Genomic DNA, 16,728 nt, shown 5'->3' on the forward strand with positions numbered 1-16,728 from the left:
CATTTACCCTCCACATCTCAAGGGCATAGAAGTCAATTCCTCAAAAAAAACTCCCATTGACATTTTATATTTAAATATTAAATTAAAATATATTAAAATTAGAATATATTTATTTCCTTGTTGATTAGCATAAATTATATTCTCCCTATTTTCTCCCTTTTATTTCATTCCAAAATTAACCATTTAATATTATAATTATAATTTTAAACTATAATTTTTTTTTTTTTAAAAAAAAACACTTTATCTAACCTAACTCAAATGAATAGTGTAATTAGATAAGTAGTATAAATAAGAAATCCTAGAAAAAACCCTATGCACTTCTCATGTGATTACTTATGTTCTTTATCCTTCCTTAAATCCCTTTGTTTTTCCTCTGCTGATTCTCTTCCCTCCTCATCCAACGTAAGTTTTCTTTCTTCCCCTCTCTTTACATTTTCGTTTCAGTTTATTTTAGTTTTTTTATAATTATAATCCGTCAATCATTTAGTTATTGATATTCCCTCTGTTTCGGTCAATTATTTAGTTTTATTGTTTTTTTCCTGTGACGGGAATTTCAAAAAATTTGAACAAATGACCGAGATGGAGAAAATATGACGGAGTAATTAATGTGGTGGTGCAACATTGGTGCAACATTGTTTATTTGTTAATTGTTATTAATTTGATGCAATATTAATGGATACATTGAATAGGGTTTATGACTTTTAGCTATTATTTCTCCTTATTTTAGGTTTTTGTTTGATTTTTTTTAATGTTCTTGTTTGATTTATTAAATGTAGTTTTTTTTTAAAAAAATTTATTGATAAATTCAATGTGATAAAATAAAATGTAAAGTTTTCTTTAATGGCAGTCACTTTTACTTTGAAAATTCCAAGTTTTTTTCATGCACCCAATTCTCGAGTCAGGATCCAAACCCAGGTCATGAGTATCATCCTCACGATTTTATTAATGTATTATTATTTCATTAATTAATCCATAGATGCCAATTGAGGAAGCGGACTCGGACCCACCACCGGACGATCCCGACTCAGAGCCATTCGTAGAGGTGGACCCCACGGGTCGTTACGGGCGATATAAAGAACTTCTCGGGGCGGGGGCGGTGAAAAAGGTGTATAGGGCATTTGATCAAGAAGATGGTATAGAAGTAGCATGGAACCAAGTAAAATTGAAACAATTCCTTGATGATAAGACTATGATAGGTAGGTTATTTTGTGAGGTAAGGCTACTTAGGAAATTGAAGAACAAAAATATAATTGTGTTGTATAGTGTTTGGGAAGATAAGGTACACAATACCTTAAATTTCATTACAGAAGCGTGTACGTCCGGAAATTTAAGGGAGTATAGGAAAAAACATAGACATGTTTCTTTGAAGGCTTTGAAGAAATGGTCTAAGCAGATTTTGAAGGGTTTGGAATATTTGCATAATTCGGAGCCTTGTATTATTCATAGAGATCTTAATTGCAGCAATGTTTTTGTCAATGGTCATACTGGTCAGGTAATTCATCTCTCATCTCTCGTCTCGTTTATTTGTTCACCTTTTATGTTCTTTGTGCTGAATATTTTAATTAAAGTTAAATGAATGATTGGGACATAACAATATAATCTTATTATTGTACTTGAAATTTAATGTACAAATAGGTCGACTCGATCGAGTTCTAGTAAAACATTAGCTAGTCGGAGGTTTAAACTTTTGTGGGATCAATCTGGAGAAAACGGAACGTACATCGGATATATTACTTCAAATTTTACTTGTTTTTGAGTATATGTGTATTTTTTCTGAGCTTATTACCTCAAAAATTTTAACTGTTTTTGAGTATATGTGTATTATTTCTGAGATTATTAAAGTTTATAAGTTAAATTTTATTTTTTTTCCGTCAAAACTCAAATTTAATTAAGTTTGTATTCCCTCCTATTCGGAATAACTGTCCCATTTGGACAATGGCACGGAAATTAAGGAATAGAGTTAAATAATGAAAATTATTGTATAGGGGTAAGATTAATATAATAGGAGAGTTAAATAATGAAAAGTTTACTAGGAGGATGGGTTAGGGGTGGTTGGGGTCGTAAATAAAGAAAATATCCAAGAGTAGGAAAGTAATTAAACCTGTCCAAATATGGTAAATGAGACACTTATGTGAGTAGACGGAAATGGCAAATGGGACAGTTATTCCGAGTAGGAGGGAGTATGTAATATTTTTGAGTTTTATTGTAATTTTTTGAGTTTAATGTTTTATTGAATGACTCGGAAACTTTATAGTAAAACAAACTCAAAAACTATAAAACTGATGGTAGTAATCCACTTACTGATCAATCTGGCTAATTTGCTAGCTATCACGTATATTTGCGACCTATTGGAATGTAATTATAGAATATAAATTACCTACATTAGTAAGATATGTGATATTCATGTGATTATGTCTATTTAATTTAATTTACTACCAAAATTGGTAGATTTTGTGATTTCCATCAAAGTTACAAATTTGTGAATATTGCTCAACCATTACATATATATTAGGTAAAGATCGGTGATTTGGGTCTAGCAGCCGTAGTAGGAAAGAGCCATGTAGCACACACAATTGTGGGCACGCCAGAGTTCATGGCACCAGAGCTCTACGAAGAGGACTACACCGAAATGGTTGACATTTACGCCTTTGGAATGTGTGTACTCGAAATGGTGACAATGGAAATACCGTATAGTGAATGTGAAAATGTTGCTAGGATTTACAAGAAAGTTTCCGAAGGGGTTCGACCTGAGAGCCTTAAGAAGATTGCGGATACAGAGGTAAAGGATTTTATTGAGAAGTGTCTCGCTAAGCCTCGTGCTAGGCCTTCTGCCTCGGAACTCTTGGCTGATCCTTTCTTTGCTTCCGTTATTGATGACGACGAAAACGACGACGATTAATATTTTTTTTTTTTTTTTTTTGTGCAAGTAGATGGGATTGACCTTTTGATTTTAGGTGAAGGTTTGATAAAAACAATTATTATGTTTGTTGATCTAAGTTGTTCTTCAAAGTTAACCAAATCACTTGACTTTGGAGTGGTGAATTTTTTAGACATTTTTTTTGTATCTTTTATGAAATGTAAATAGGGATTTTCATGATTAGATTTATATTTGACGTATACTTGTCGTCGAATACAAATTCTTGTTCATTATCGTTTTATTTAAATAATTTTTTATTTGTGTGAATAAATACTCGACTTGATTGTAAATCGTTTTTTGTTTTTGATACATATAAGAAAACTAAGCTTTAAGTCTATAACTAGATCGTTCCAACTTTTAGTTTGGTATCTCGAGACGAGGTTTGAACCAGGTAATGAGTATTACCTCTCATAATAATATTTTTTTTTTTGAAATCCCGAGAAACGGGTTAATTCATATAATCACGTTCAACAATAACAATATCAGCGATATGCCTCGGCAAATCATCGCTCCAAATTTTCCTACCTACACCAGCCGACTCAACATGAGCAAGCGCATGCGCCACACTATTACAATTCCTACCAACAAAAGACCACGAAATGAAATTAAACTCGCTACAAATAGATAAAATGTCAACAAGAACTAAATGAAAATCACTCCGGCCCTTCGCTCCAGTCTTCAACGCATCAATAAGCACTTTGCAATCGCTTTCGACAATCAGCCTCGCTACACCACGTCGCCTCGCCTCTTTCACTCCTTCCAAAACCGCAACCACTTCCGCTACTCGTGGCTCCAGCTCCTCACGTCTCATCTCCGAACTCCCCCATATCACCTCCCTATCACTACCCCTACAAACCATACCCAAACCCGTCCCCCATCCGTCCTTCGTACCTGCATCCACGTTAAGCTTAACGACCCCTTCCCCCGGTTTCGACCATCTCCTAACCTTTGCCACACTCCCCTTCCCTGACCTCCGCACCCCCTTATCAACGCCACCACTCATATTCTTTTCCCCACCATCCTTATAGCCCATCATCTCTCTTCGAAGGCTCTCTACCCTCCTCGCCACTCTTGCCCCATCGACTTTCTCATTTTCGAACACCCATCTATTTCTCGCCTCCCATATAGCCCAACACCCCAGCATGAGTAAATCTATCTCACTCCCCACCAGCTCCCTCCACACTTCCTTCACCCACTCCCTCACCCGCTCATACCATCCATCACCTTTACTTCAATACCCAACCTATCCCAAATCCCGCCCACACAACCACAGCCCCGAACAAGATGGAGACTAGTCTCCACCTCGCTGCCGCAAATAGGACAACCGACATCCATAGACCGAATACGAGATGCAAGGTTACGTCTACTAGCAATGACATCGTTACAAAATTGCCACATGAACACCTTCACTTTTAGGATCACATTTGCCATCCAAATACTATTCCACGACGCTTTTTCCTTCGTTAAATCCGACGAGCACACTTCATCCACACCGTCTTTGGTAAACAATTTGTAGGTCGAAATTTGAAGGGTAGGAGCGGAAACGCATAGTGAAGGAGATTGCGAAATTATTGAGCCAGGAGGAGGTGTTTTGGAGACAGAGGTCTAGGGCTCTTTGGCTTTAAGAGGGAGATCGAAACACGAAATATTTTCACCAAAAGGCAGGACAACGGAAAAAGCGTAACCATATTGCTATGTTGTTTGATAAAGAGGGGCATGAGCAAGTAAGGATATAGGCAATAACAGGGGTGGCTAAGGGGTATTTTGAGGAGCTGTTTACGTCGGGGCAGCCGGTGAACTTTGATGAGCTGCTTGAGGGTGTGGAGGGGAGAGTGACGGAAGGGATGAATGCTATTTTGATATGAGATTATAGCGATGAAGAAGTTCTGAATGCACTCAATCAAATGCATCCTTTAAAAGCCCCAGGACCCGACGGTATGAATGGCCTTTTCTATCAAACATATTGGCATATTGTCGGTAAATCAGTGGTAAGTACTGTTCTGAGTATTTTGAGAGGAGCCCCGTTCCCGGCTGGAATTAATAAGACCCATATCGTTTTGATACCAAAGAAAAAGGCACCAGATAAAATGGTTGATTTCAGACCAATTAGCTTGTGCAATGTTATCTATAAATTAGTGTCAAAAGTGTTGGCTAATCGGCTCAAAGTTTTTTGGGAGAGATTGTGTCGGAAAATCAAAGTGCTTTTACGCCGGGGAGACTGATTACCGATAATATTCTGGTTGCGTTTGAGATGTTCCATCACATGAAAAATTCTAAGAACAAGAATGGGCACATAACTCTTAAACTGGATATGTCGAAAGCATATGATAGGGTAGAGTGGAGCTTCCTTGAAAGGGTCCTTTTTCGTATGGGTTTCGAGTCCAAATGGGTGGAACGAGTTATGTCATGTGTATCTTCAGTCACCTTTGCTGTGTTGGTGAATGGGAAGCCATCGGAGGAGTTTTGTCCAGGTCGAGGTCTTCGACAAGGGGACCCGTTATCCCCTTATCTGTTTATATTGTGTGCAGAGGTGCTCTCGAGTTTGTTGCGACGGGCTGTTGAAATGGGTACGTTGCATGGGATTAAAATTACGAGTAATGCTCCTATGGTTTCACATTTGTTCTTTGCAGATAATAGTATATTTTTTGTCAAGGCAAAGAGGGAGGAGGCTGATGGTGTGAAAGCTATACTCGAGGATTATGCTGTGGCGCCGGGTCAATTGGTGAACTATGACAAAACCACGGTTAGTTGTAGCCGTGGAACACGCATGGAGGACAGAAGCTTGGTGGCCGAGTGTCTAGGGGTTCGAATGGTGGAGGAACATGATAAGTACTTGGGCTTACCTACGATCATGGGGCATTCGAGGAAGGTTGTGGCAACGGTGATTAGGGATAAGCTGTGCAACAAGTTGCAGGGTTGGCGCGGGGTCAGTTATTTTCGAAGGTCGGTCGAGAAGTATTGATAAAGGCGGTGGCCCAATCAATCCCGAATTATGCTATGAGCGTCTTCAAACTACCATCTAGCTTTTGTGATGAACTAAGATCTAGTGTCTCTCGGTTTTGGCGGGGGTCTGCGAATGGGAGGGGTAAGATACCTTGGGTGGCTTTGGTCGAAGTTGTGTAAACCAAAGGGCCTTGGGGGTTTGGGTTTTCGAGATTTTCATCACTTTAACATGGCGTTACTAAGTAACCAAGCGTGGTGATTTCTTACGAAGCGGTCGAGCTTAATGGTGCGAGTTCTAGGTGGAAAATACTGCCCAAATGAGAACTTTTTGCGGGCTGAATTGGGTAATAACCCAAGCTATACTTGGAGGGGAATATGGGAGGCGAGCGAGGTGATTAGGCTAGGGATTATGAGGCGTGTAGGCGATGGTTTGAGCACGTGTGTTTGGACTGGCCCACGGAAGAGCTGGGCGTCTTCCGGACATTGTATGACAAAAAGGTTTACCGTAATAACGAGCAACAGTTTTATCACTTTTGCATACAAACCCTGGCTTTGGAACCCAATTAAGACCCTCAAAAGAACCCTAAAAAAATCTCACACAGTCTTGAGTCGATGGAGAGTTTGTACTGTGAGTACTGGTACTGTATCTCTTCTTGTGACCTTCACAAACAACTATCTCGTCAAGAGATAATGACCCAACAAAGATTGTCCAACACTTTTCAGCATACTTCTTCTTAAGCTCGCGAGATTTGTAAAACTTGCCCAAGTTGTCAGCGGGTTGGGTATAGTCACACTACTAAGTTAAATTTTATCTCAAATTCAAGTTTTTCTATAAATATCTTACAAATAAAGTTATAAATGAATTTTGGAATGAAAAGTTTGACAATATATTAGCTTTAGACTTCTCAATGATAGGTGATAATAAGTTACTTAATTAATTTGATATACTATTTTTTTAAAAATGTGATGTGATCTTTTAATAATATTATACAATATTATGAAGTTTTTAACAAAAAATAGATAAAACAATTTACGAGAAATTCACGACTTTAATAAACAGAATTATATATTCAGATTAATTTATTAAATTGTCGATAATATGAAAAATCCACATAAAAATATTCTGATTTGTAAGAAAATCAAAATTTAAGACGATAATAACTTTCTTTACTTGTGTATGATACTATAAAAGTTTTAACTTTCTTACTAAGCTAAATAAAAGAATACCGAATATTTATTAAATTATTCTAAATATTTTCAAGATTTTATATTTAAATTTATTTTCATATTATCTATATTTGATTGAGTTCCATTCACCTTTTGTATTTTTTTTTACCAAAAATGCAATTTTCAAGTTTACCTAAACATGAAACATGTTTATTCAATTCTGAAAAAAAATTTCGGCACGGGTGTTTGTTACTAGTTTCGTGGCTAAGCAAATATGTTGCTATGGACAAATGTAAGTCGTGGCTAAAAAAGCATTTGCCACGGAATGATTTGTGGCTAAATATAATTTCGCCACGGATATGACATAGTTCGTGGCAAGAATGACTATTAGCCACGGCCGTAGCCAAAATCGTGGCGCAGTTGACTTTTTGACACGGGAAAAGTTGTCCCGTGGCATAAATTTTTTCCAAAATAATGAATGAAATTTTTCCCGTGGTTAAACAAAATTTAGCCACGAATTATAAATTCTTGTGGCATAATTCGTGGCGCAGGGTTCAGTTTGTTGTACTGTCACGGCCTACATGGTGGATCACATCCTTAGGCTTAAAGTCGGTATACATGACCAAATCATGAACTCTCTTCACTAAATTGGAATAATGTTCGTCTATGACTCCTTTCCCTATGAGAGCGTTTACAACAGTTGAACTGTCGTTATACACCTTAAAGGGAAAGACTTTCAACTTGAGAGCGACACCAATACCTAAAACAACACAGGCTATCTCGCCATGAGATGTGTCCCTAGCAAATAATGCTCGTGAGACTAGAGCCATGACATAACGCCTTTTGTCGTATGTGACAGGCTAATCGTATACCTACCAAAAATAAACCAACTGGCCTAAACTAATGTAGCAAGGACGTCGGGATCGTATCCACACGAAGGCTATTTGCAATCTAATTTGTCAATTCAAGTCCGACTGAGTCACAAAGTTGGGGGTTTGAAATGGGTTTGAAATGGGTTTGTCTATTAACTAAGTTAGCAAACAAAATAAAGTAAATTAAAAACGATTTCAATAAAAGAGAGAAACAGCTAGGATGGTCGGTTCACCACGGTCTACAACGATCTAAGGTAAAGTCAACGGTCAGCAATAAACGGTATGAAGGGTACTGAACAGGTCCTCTTGGTCCACTATTCGCCCTAGAATTCTAATGTAGCTCCCGCCCTAATTAGATTATCCTATTGTTCATAGCAAGTCTTCGCCCTTTCCAATCTCTCGATCCAGGTCAAGGTTTAACAAGAAGGTCAATTAATTACGTACACTTAATTAATCAACCGCTATAAGATGCTACGATTAACAATTCAGACGGAGTAAATTGCTAAACCTAATAACCTAACATAATATCATCATACAACTGCGAATCCCCTAAATTCTAGCACAAGAGAATTAGCTACTCATAATTAAATGAATAACAACAATCAAAATAGAAAAGAGAACTAAAGATTGCATGATGGAATTAAATAAATATTCAATTGGCATAAAACGGAATTAACAAGAACAGTAAAAGAACAATAATAAAAATAAAGCAGATGAACAAAGAACAATAAAGATTACCCAAAGTGAAAGGAAAGGAATTACAAGTTTAGATCCGAAATTGAGAGATCACAGTAACGTAGTACTAGTTTTTGCAAAAGTGAAAAGATCCCCTAATAAAGTTCTCAACTTTGTTTTATATAGGAATAGCTAGAGCTGGCAAATAATGACACGACACGAAAACACGATACGAACCCGACACGAAATTAATGGGTTTGGGTTGAGGCTTAATGGCCCATTTATGTAAGTGGGTCGACACGAACATGACACGATAATTAATTGGGTTGGGTTGGGTTTGAGCTCTCTAAACACGAACCCAACACGAATCACCTGTTTACTAAATTAATCCGAATTTTTCTTGATTCTCCGTCACATAAATATACTAAAACTTTCCAAATATGGGCATGACACGAAAACACGACACGAGCCCGACACGAAATTAACGGGTTAGGGTTGAGGCTTGATGACCCATTTATGTAAGTGGGTCGACACGAACACGGCACGAGATTTAATTGGGTCGGGTTTGGGTTGGAAGGTTTGTGACCCGTTTACATGTGACACGAACACGAACCCGACACGACCCGATCTGTTTGCCAGGTCTAGGAATAGCTGATAATTATTAACTAAACAACTAATGGGCCGAATTAACAAGTTAAAGCAAGCACGGCCTGGTAAGTAAAATAGTCGATCGACCAAAATTCCAATCGATCGACTAAATAGAACAAGCGTCAGGTCTCCAGTTAGCAAAAAGTCGATCGACTACAGAGACCAGTCGATCGACTTTTCTTCAGCGCGCATTTTATGCAACGCGCACTGAATTTCAAATGGCCGCCATTTCTTCGTTACTTGGGAAAATAAAGCGTTTTTGGTGGCGTTGGAAAGCTAAGAAGATAAGTTTTCACCTCCAATTAGAATCACTTGATTATCATTTGTAGAACTCGAGTTATGGCTCTTCAAAGTAGGCACTAGTAATGTGAAGCATTTCTTTTGCTCGCTAAGCTTCTTTACATCACTAAGTACTCCAAAAGGATGATTTCCAAGCTTATTTCCATCAAGACCAAGATTTCAAGATTTCGTGATGGGTTTTAGCTTATTTGCACATACTCGAGCTTATAACCTGCATAAAACACAACACGGCCCAAAGTAGTCGATTCATGGGAGAATAGTAGCTAGTCGCTGCTAAATAAGCATAAAAATGCGTGCAAATCAGTAAAGTAAATGTATGGAATAGGCACGCATCAGTACGCGACGACGTTAGCAATGCCCGTCGCTGGCTTGCCCTCATGGCGGAAAGTGAAGTCAACATCCATACGGTAGTCATCAAATCCCACATCTACTTTCCCCTGCTCTACCTCTCCTCCAAATGACACATCTGAGCACTCCTCCACTTTGCACTCCTTTACACCTTTTCCGGAGGCTCCACTCAAATTTCTGCAAAATGTCGAAATCCATAAACCCAGATAGTCGTCATCAAATCCCGCATCGACTTTCCCCTCCTCTACCTCTCTTACAAATGACACATCTGAGCACTCCTCCACTTTGCACTCCTTTACACCTTCTTCGGAGGCTCCACTCAAATTCCAGCAAAATGTCGAATTCCAGAAACCCAAATAGACATCAAATCCGGCATCGACTTTCTCCTCCTCTACCTCTCCTCTAGATGACACATCTGAGCACTCTTCCACTTTGCACTCCTTTACACTTTCTCCGGAGGCTCCACTCAAATTCCTGCAAAATGCCGAATTCCAGAAACCCAGACTAGTTTTACCCTCAACAATTAAGCTAGTATGTTTCAATACAGCAGGAGCAACTCTCCTCAACATCATTTTCCGGTATAACTAAAACTTACAAAATGAAATCAATCATTAGAGAAATATGATAACAATTAACTAAAACTTACAAAATAAAATCAATCATCATAGAAATATGATAACAATTAACTAAAACTTACAAAATAAAATCAATCATCAGAGAAATATGATAACAACTAGGGGTTTAAACAAAATCGATTAAGATAAAGAAGAGAAAAATCGATGAAGAGAATACCTTCAGTTAGATCAGTTTTGAACAAACCCTACGCCCCCACTTTTGAGAGAAAGACGATGAACGACAATAGTGTTGCCGGTTGAGAATTACGAATGGTGTTATGACTTATGAGAGCTTCAAGGCTCGGCTAGAGTTGAGAGTGTTGGGGGTTTTTGGTCCACTAGGTTTGGTGTCCGGCCTTACCTCTATTTACCATTTACCGTTAATTTTTTTTTTTTTTTTGAAATCCCGAGAAACGGGTTTATTCATATAATCACGCTCAACAATAACAATATCATCGATATGCCTCGGAAAATCATCGCTCCAAAGTTTTCTACCTACACGAGCCGACTCAACATGAGCAAGCACATGCGCCACACTATTACAATTCATACCAACAAAAGACCACGAAATGAAATTAAACTCGCTACAAATAGATAAAATGTCAACAAGAACTAAATGAAAATCACTCCGGCCCTTCGCTCCAGTCTTCAACGCATCAATAAGCACTTTGCAATCGCTTTCGACAATCAGTCTCGCTACACCACGCCGCCTCGCCTCCTTCACTCCTTCCAAAACCGCAACCGCTTCCGCTACTCGTGGCTCCAGCTCCTCACGTCTCATCTCCGAACTCCCCCATATCACCTCCCCATCACTACCCCTACAAACCATACCCGTCCCACATCCGTCCTTAGTACCTGCATCCACGTTAAGCTTAACGACCCTTTTCCCCGGTTTCGACCATCTCCTAACCTCTGCCACACTCACCTTACCCGACCTCCGCATCCTCTTATCAGCGCCACGACTCTTATACTTCTCCCCATCATCGCCATAGCCCATCATATCTCTTCGAAGGCTCTCCACCCTCCTCGCCACTCTTGCCCCATCGACTTTCTCATTTTCGAACACCCATCTATTTCTCGCCTCCCATATAGACCAACACCCCAACATGAATAAATTTATCTCACCCCCCCCCCACCTCCTTCCACACTTCCTCCACCCACTCCCTCACCCGCTCATACCCATCCATCGCCTTTACTTCAATACCCAATCTATCCCACATCCCGCCCACCCAACCATAGCCCCTAACAAGATGGAGACTAGTCTCCACCTCGCTGCCGCAACTAGGACATCCGACATCCATAGATCGAATACGAGATGCAAGGTTACGTCTAGTAGCAATGGCATCGTTACAAAATTGCCACATGAACACCTTCACTTTCGGGTTCACATTTGCCTTCCAAATACTATTCCACAGGGCTTTTTCCTTCGTTAAATCCGACGAGCACACTACATCCACACCGTCTTTGGTAAGCAATTTGTAAGCCGACTTCACCGAGTATTCCCCATCTTTCTCGAAATCCCAGGTCCACGCATCCATCGGTTTAGTACTAATAATCCGCATACTAAAGATCCTGTTATGTTCAAACGGAAGGAAAAAACGACGTACCTTACTCGAGTCCCAGTCCTTACCATCCGCCGTCCACAAGTTAGCTACCATCATTCCCACATCCGCATCCCTTCTTGGAGAAAGAAACATCCTCGTCTGCGTGCCCGGAATCCAAGGGTTAGTCCAAACACACGTGCTCAAACCATCGCCTACACGCCTCCTAATCCCTAGCCTAATCACCTCTCTCGCCTCCCATATTCCCCTCCAAGTATAGCTTGGGTTATTACCCAATTTAGCCCGTAAAAAGTTCCCATTTGGGCAGTATTTTCCACCTAGAACTCGCACCATTAAGCTCGACCGCTCCATTAGAAATTGCCACGCTTGCTTACCTAGTAACGCCATGTTAAAGTGATTAAAATCTCGAAAACCCAAACCCCCAAGGCCCTTTGGTTTACACAACTTCGACCAAGCCACCCAAGGTATCTTACCCCTCCCATTCGCAGACCCCCACCAAAACCGAGAGACAATAGATCTTAGTTCATCATAAAAGCTAGCTGGTAGTTTGAAGACGCTCATAGCATAAGTCGGGATTGATTGGGCCACCGCCTTTATCAATACTTCCCGACCGGCCTTCGAAAATAACTGACCTCGCCAACCCTGCAACTTCTGGCACAGCTTATACCTAATCACCGTCGCCACAACATTCCTCGAATGCCCCACGATCGTAGGTAAGCCCAAGTACTTGTCATGTTCCTCCACCATTCGAACCCCTAGATACTCGGCCACCAAGCGTCTGTCCTCCATGCGTGTTCCACGGCTACAACTAACCGTGGTTTATCATAGTTCACCAATTGACCCGACGCCGCAGCATAATTCTCGAGTATAGCTTTCACACAAGCAGCCTCCTCCCTCTTTGCCTTGACAAAAAATATACTATCATCCGCAAAGAACAAATGTGAAACCATAGGAGCATTACTCACAATTTTAATCTCATGCAACGTAGCCCTTTCAACAGCCCGTCGCAACAAACTCGAGAGCACCTGTGCACACAATATAAACAGATAATGAGATAACGGGTCCCCTTGTCGAAGACCTCGACCTGGACAAAACTCCTCCGATGGCTTCCCATTCACCAACACAGCAAAGGTGACTGAAGATACACATGACATAACTCGTTCCACCCATTTGGACTCGAAACCCATACGAAAAAGGACCCTTTCAAGGAAGCTCCACTCTACCCTATCATATGCTTTCGAGTTTCGACATATCCAGTTTAAGAGCCATGTGCCCATTCTTGTTCTTAGAATTTTTCATGTGATGGAACATCTCAGACGCAACCAGAATATTATCGGTAATCAGTTTCCCCGGCGTAAAAGCACTTTGATTTTCCGACACAATCTCCCCCAAAAAAACTTTGAGCCGATTAGCTAACACTTTTGACACTAATTTATAAATAACATTGCACAAGCTAATTGGTCTGAAATCAACCGTTTTATCCGGTGCCTTTTTCTTTGGTATCAAAATGATATGGGTCTTATTAGTTCCAGGCGGGAACGGGGCTCCTCTCAAAATACTCAGAACAGTACTTACCACTGATTTACCAACAATATGCCAATATGTTTGGTAGAAAAGGCCATTCATATCGTCGGGTCCTGGGGCTTTTAAAGGACGCATTTGATTGAGTGCAATCAGAACTTCTTCCTCGCTATAATCACATCTCAAAATAGCATTCATCCCTTCCGTCACTCTCCCCTCCACACCCTCAAGTAGCTCATCAAAGTTCATCGGCTGCCCCGACGTAAACAACTCCTCAAAATACCCCTTAACCACCCCTGTTATCGCCTAAATCCCTACTTGCTCACGCCCCTCTTTATCAAACAACATAGCAATATGGTTACGCTTTTTCCGTTGTCCTGCCTTTTGGGGGGAAAATTTCGTGTTTCGATCCCCCTCTTAAAGCCAAAGAGCCCTAGACCTCTGTCTCCAAAACACCTCCTCCTGGCTCAATAATTTCGCTATCTCCTTCACTATGCGTTTTCGCTAATTGACATCTGCTTTTTCGATTATATCGACATAGAGCATGGCATGTATTTATCTTAGCTTTGAAGTCCTATATATAAGAGCTCTACTTATGTTATGTTGATTTAAGAATTATCTTTGCTTTGAAGTTGATAAATTATAAGCACTAGCTAGTTATGTTTTTGATTTGGTCATTATACAAGTCTTAATTAAAGGAAGATCTTCGTGGAGGCAAACCACGTTATATACATGTCAATTTCACTCATTTATTTAATTTAGAGAATAAAGAAAACGAACCTAAGGCTGAAAAATGATGCAAAATTTTTGAGGAATAGTTCAGCAATATAGTATTTTATATAAGGTATGACTTTTACTTATTAAATTACATTTTCATCAAATTTAACTCGAGTAATTTGTTTTTATGTTTTACTTTCCGTTATTACATTATTGCAAATGTATTACTTCGTATTAGTCTCATTAAAAGGAGGGTGATTATATTATTTTGTGATTGACATTCAAAATAAAATAAAATAAAAAACGTGTTATATATTTTCTCAGTTATAGGTATTTCATTTTTGAGTCAAGTGACTGAGGTTCTAAAGAAAATATGATCGAAGATATCTTAGTTCATCGGTTAGAAAAGGTTATTTTGTGGTCTGTAAGTTCAAATTCAAATCTCTCTTTCTTATTTGTAACAACCTTATACTCTATCGTCTCACTGGCCGACCTTAACCCCTGTTATATGAGGTTCTATCTAGTCTTCAGAGTTTGCCTCGATTTGGTACCGCTCTCGCGGCCCGCACCGAAACAGTGCTTTACCCCTAGATGGAGATGTTTTTTCTTTATAATAACTTGAACAGTTATACTACTCTCTGCCATAGCTATAACACAAGTTCTTAGTTAAAAATGTTACTTACAATCAGTTTATATAATAAACAGTAATAAAAGGAAGGTCGTTAAATTTTTATTATTATTTTAATATAAAACGATTTTAAACAAGATCATATTATACTTGTATGATCCTATTATTTGGAACTTAGTTTCAGCTCATTTCAATTCAGCTTATCTGCTCATCTCTTCACAAACTTTTACGGAGTACTTCAGTTCAGTTCAGCTACATTCAATTCAGTGCAGTTTCATTAAATTCAGTTTAATTTTTTTAGCTGAAAAAAAGGGACCTAAGACTCTAAGAGCAATATCAATAGAAGAACTTTATATTAAGTTTTTCTTACGTCATATCATATTTTATTAATTCCAATGTTTAAGAACTTTTACCCACAATATATGACATTTATATAAAGTTCTTAAATAAAAAAAATAAAAAATAAGTAATTGGTCTTCCACATTTTTTAAAGTAGGCTTCTCGGTCTCAAATTCCCATGTATGAACAACCAAGTTCTTATTTTGGAACTTGTAATAAAAGAACTTTTTATTTTAGATTTTTAGTGCTCACCGTAAGACTAAGAACCACTATTTATTTTTTTTTATTTTTTTTTGGTGACGAGGGGTTGAATCCCCCCGGGCACATGCAATACCCTGCAAACCACGTGTGCCATGTAAGACATCCTATTTAGGATGACAGGTAACCGCAACACTCCTGTGTAGGGAGTAGAACCCGGGACCTCTCAATTCATTGTCATTGCAATGCTTTGAGGCACTCCCGCACTCCACTACACTCAAGCCACTTTGGTTAAAAGAACCACTATTGCTATTACTCTAACACTCAATAAATTTACCATTTATTGTGAAACTTTTTATACTAGTGAATTATATTCGTATTTCGAGTGTTGCGATGCGGGTACCGTAGGAACGCACGGAATCGTCCTTATTTTTTCATTTTTTTGTAGCCAACATTTTGTAGTGAGAAAAACATCTTTCGGCGGTTTGAGCCACCCTACAAGTTTTACTTTCGCCATGAATCATTGTCTCCACTTTAACGTAAACAATTGAGGGCCATACCCATAAGGACCTACACCATTATGACCCCACAACACTATGATCTCACCATGTGGTGCGAATGTGTAGTTTCGAATTTTGTCCGAAATGTCCAATTTTTTGTTCCGAAAAATTTTAAGAGACTATAATTCGTGTTTACGTGTTCAGAAAGTGATAATTTTGTTTTCTTTCAAATTGATTATCTTTCCGAGAACTACGATTTGGAAAAAAAAAATGTCGTATTTGGATCCCGTGGCCAAGAGTTTTTGTACGTCAGTTTTTTTTACAGAACAAACTTTGAGTGACCATATCTCTTGGACACGAATTCCAAACTCGACAATTTTTTTTTTCAAGTCGTAGTTCTCGAAAAGATAATCAATTTGAAAAAAAACCCGTCATTTTCTAAGCTCGTAAACACGAGTTATAGCCTCTTAAAGTTTTCCGGATCAAAAATTGGGTATTTCGGACAAAACATCAAAGTTCAAGGGCACCGCTTGCATTTTCCGTTTTTCTTAAGACGGTTTGAACATGTGACGAAAAAATATCCTTTTTAATAGAAAGTGGCCATTTCATATTGTGTTGAGTATTCCCTTGTGGTGGGCTTACTAGCTGCCATATGTTTATCTTTTCGTGAAAGCACCTATAAGAAGATGGATAGTTGTTAAGATTATGAGGAGAGAGATGAATGCATAAGAAGTGATTTGTATTATTCAATTGATGACTAATAGAATACAGATATATAT

General features: G+C 38.9%; 3 protein-coding genes across 3 annotated transcripts; 1 reads left to right on the top strand and 2 right to left on the bottom strand.

Moving 5' to 3' along the window:
• The first annotated feature begins 249 nt into the window (after positions 1-249).
• LOC141646788 (putative serine/threonine-protein kinase WNK11) lies at positions 250-3,188 on the top strand. Its single transcript, XM_074454739.1, has 3 exons — positions 250-402; positions 977-1,492; positions 2,513-3,188. The coding sequence occupies exons 1-3, from the start codon at positions 313-315 to the stop codon at positions 2,897-2,899; spliced, it is 993 nt and encodes a 330-aa protein (XP_074310840.1). The 5' UTR covers positions 250-312; the 3' UTR covers positions 2,900-3,188.
• Positions 3,189-3,365: 177 nt separating this feature from the next.
• On the bottom strand, positions 3,366-4,061 carry LOC141646517 (uncharacterized). The gene has a single exon (XM_074454389.1). It carries the CDS (start codon positions 4,059-4,061, stop codon positions 3,366-3,368), a length of 696 nt encoding a protein of 231 aa, XP_074310490.1.
• Positions 4,062-9,854: 5,793 nt separating this feature from the next.
• On the bottom strand, positions 9,855-13,816 carry LOC141646518 (uncharacterized). The gene is made up of 5 exons (XM_074454390.1): positions 13,622-13,816; positions 12,860-13,071; positions 11,654-12,713; positions 10,984-11,565; positions 9,855-10,454 (listed from the first exon to the last, which is right to left on the bottom strand). The coding sequence occupies exons 1-5, from the start codon at positions 13,814-13,816 to the stop codon at positions 9,855-9,857; spliced, it is 2,649 nt and encodes an 882-aa protein (XP_074310491.1).
• Positions 13,817-16,728: the final 2,912 nt, after the last annotated feature.

This window comes from Silene latifolia, chromosome 3 (assembly GCF_048544455.1).
Source record: "Silene latifolia isolate original U9 population chromosome 3, ASM4854445v1, whole genome shotgun sequence".
Lineage (NCBI taxonomy): Eukaryota > Viridiplantae > Streptophyta > Magnoliopsida > Caryophyllales > Caryophyllaceae > Silene > Silene latifolia.

Coding starts and splice junctions, on each gene's coding strand:
- LOC141646788 (XM_074454739.1), top strand. CDS start 313: ATGCACTTCTCATGTGATTACTTATGTTCTTTATCCTTCCTTAAATCC. Junction 403..976: donor CTCTTCCCTCCTCATCCAAC/GTAAGTTTTCTT, acceptor ATTAATCCATAG/ATGCCAATTGAGGAAGCGGA. Junction 1,493..2,512: donor TCAATGGTCATACTGGTCAG/GTAATTCATCTC, acceptor CATATATATTAG/GTAAAGATCGGTGATTTGGG.
- LOC141646518 (XM_074454390.1), bottom strand. CDS start 13,816: ATGAACTTTGATGAGCTACTTGAGGGTGTGGAGGGGAGAGTGACGGAA. Junction 13,072..13,621: donor ATATTGTTGGTAAATCAGTG/GTAAGTACTGTT, acceptor TTGTGTGCACAG/GTGCTCTCGAGTTTGTTGCG. Junction 12,714..12,859: donor GTGAACTATGATAAACCACG/GTTAGTTGTAGC, acceptor GACGGTGATTAG/GTATAAGCTGTGCCAGAAGT.
- LOC141646517 (XM_074454389.1), bottom strand. CDS start 4,061: ATGCTGGGGTGTTGGGCTATATGGGAGGCGAGAAATAGATGGGTGTTC.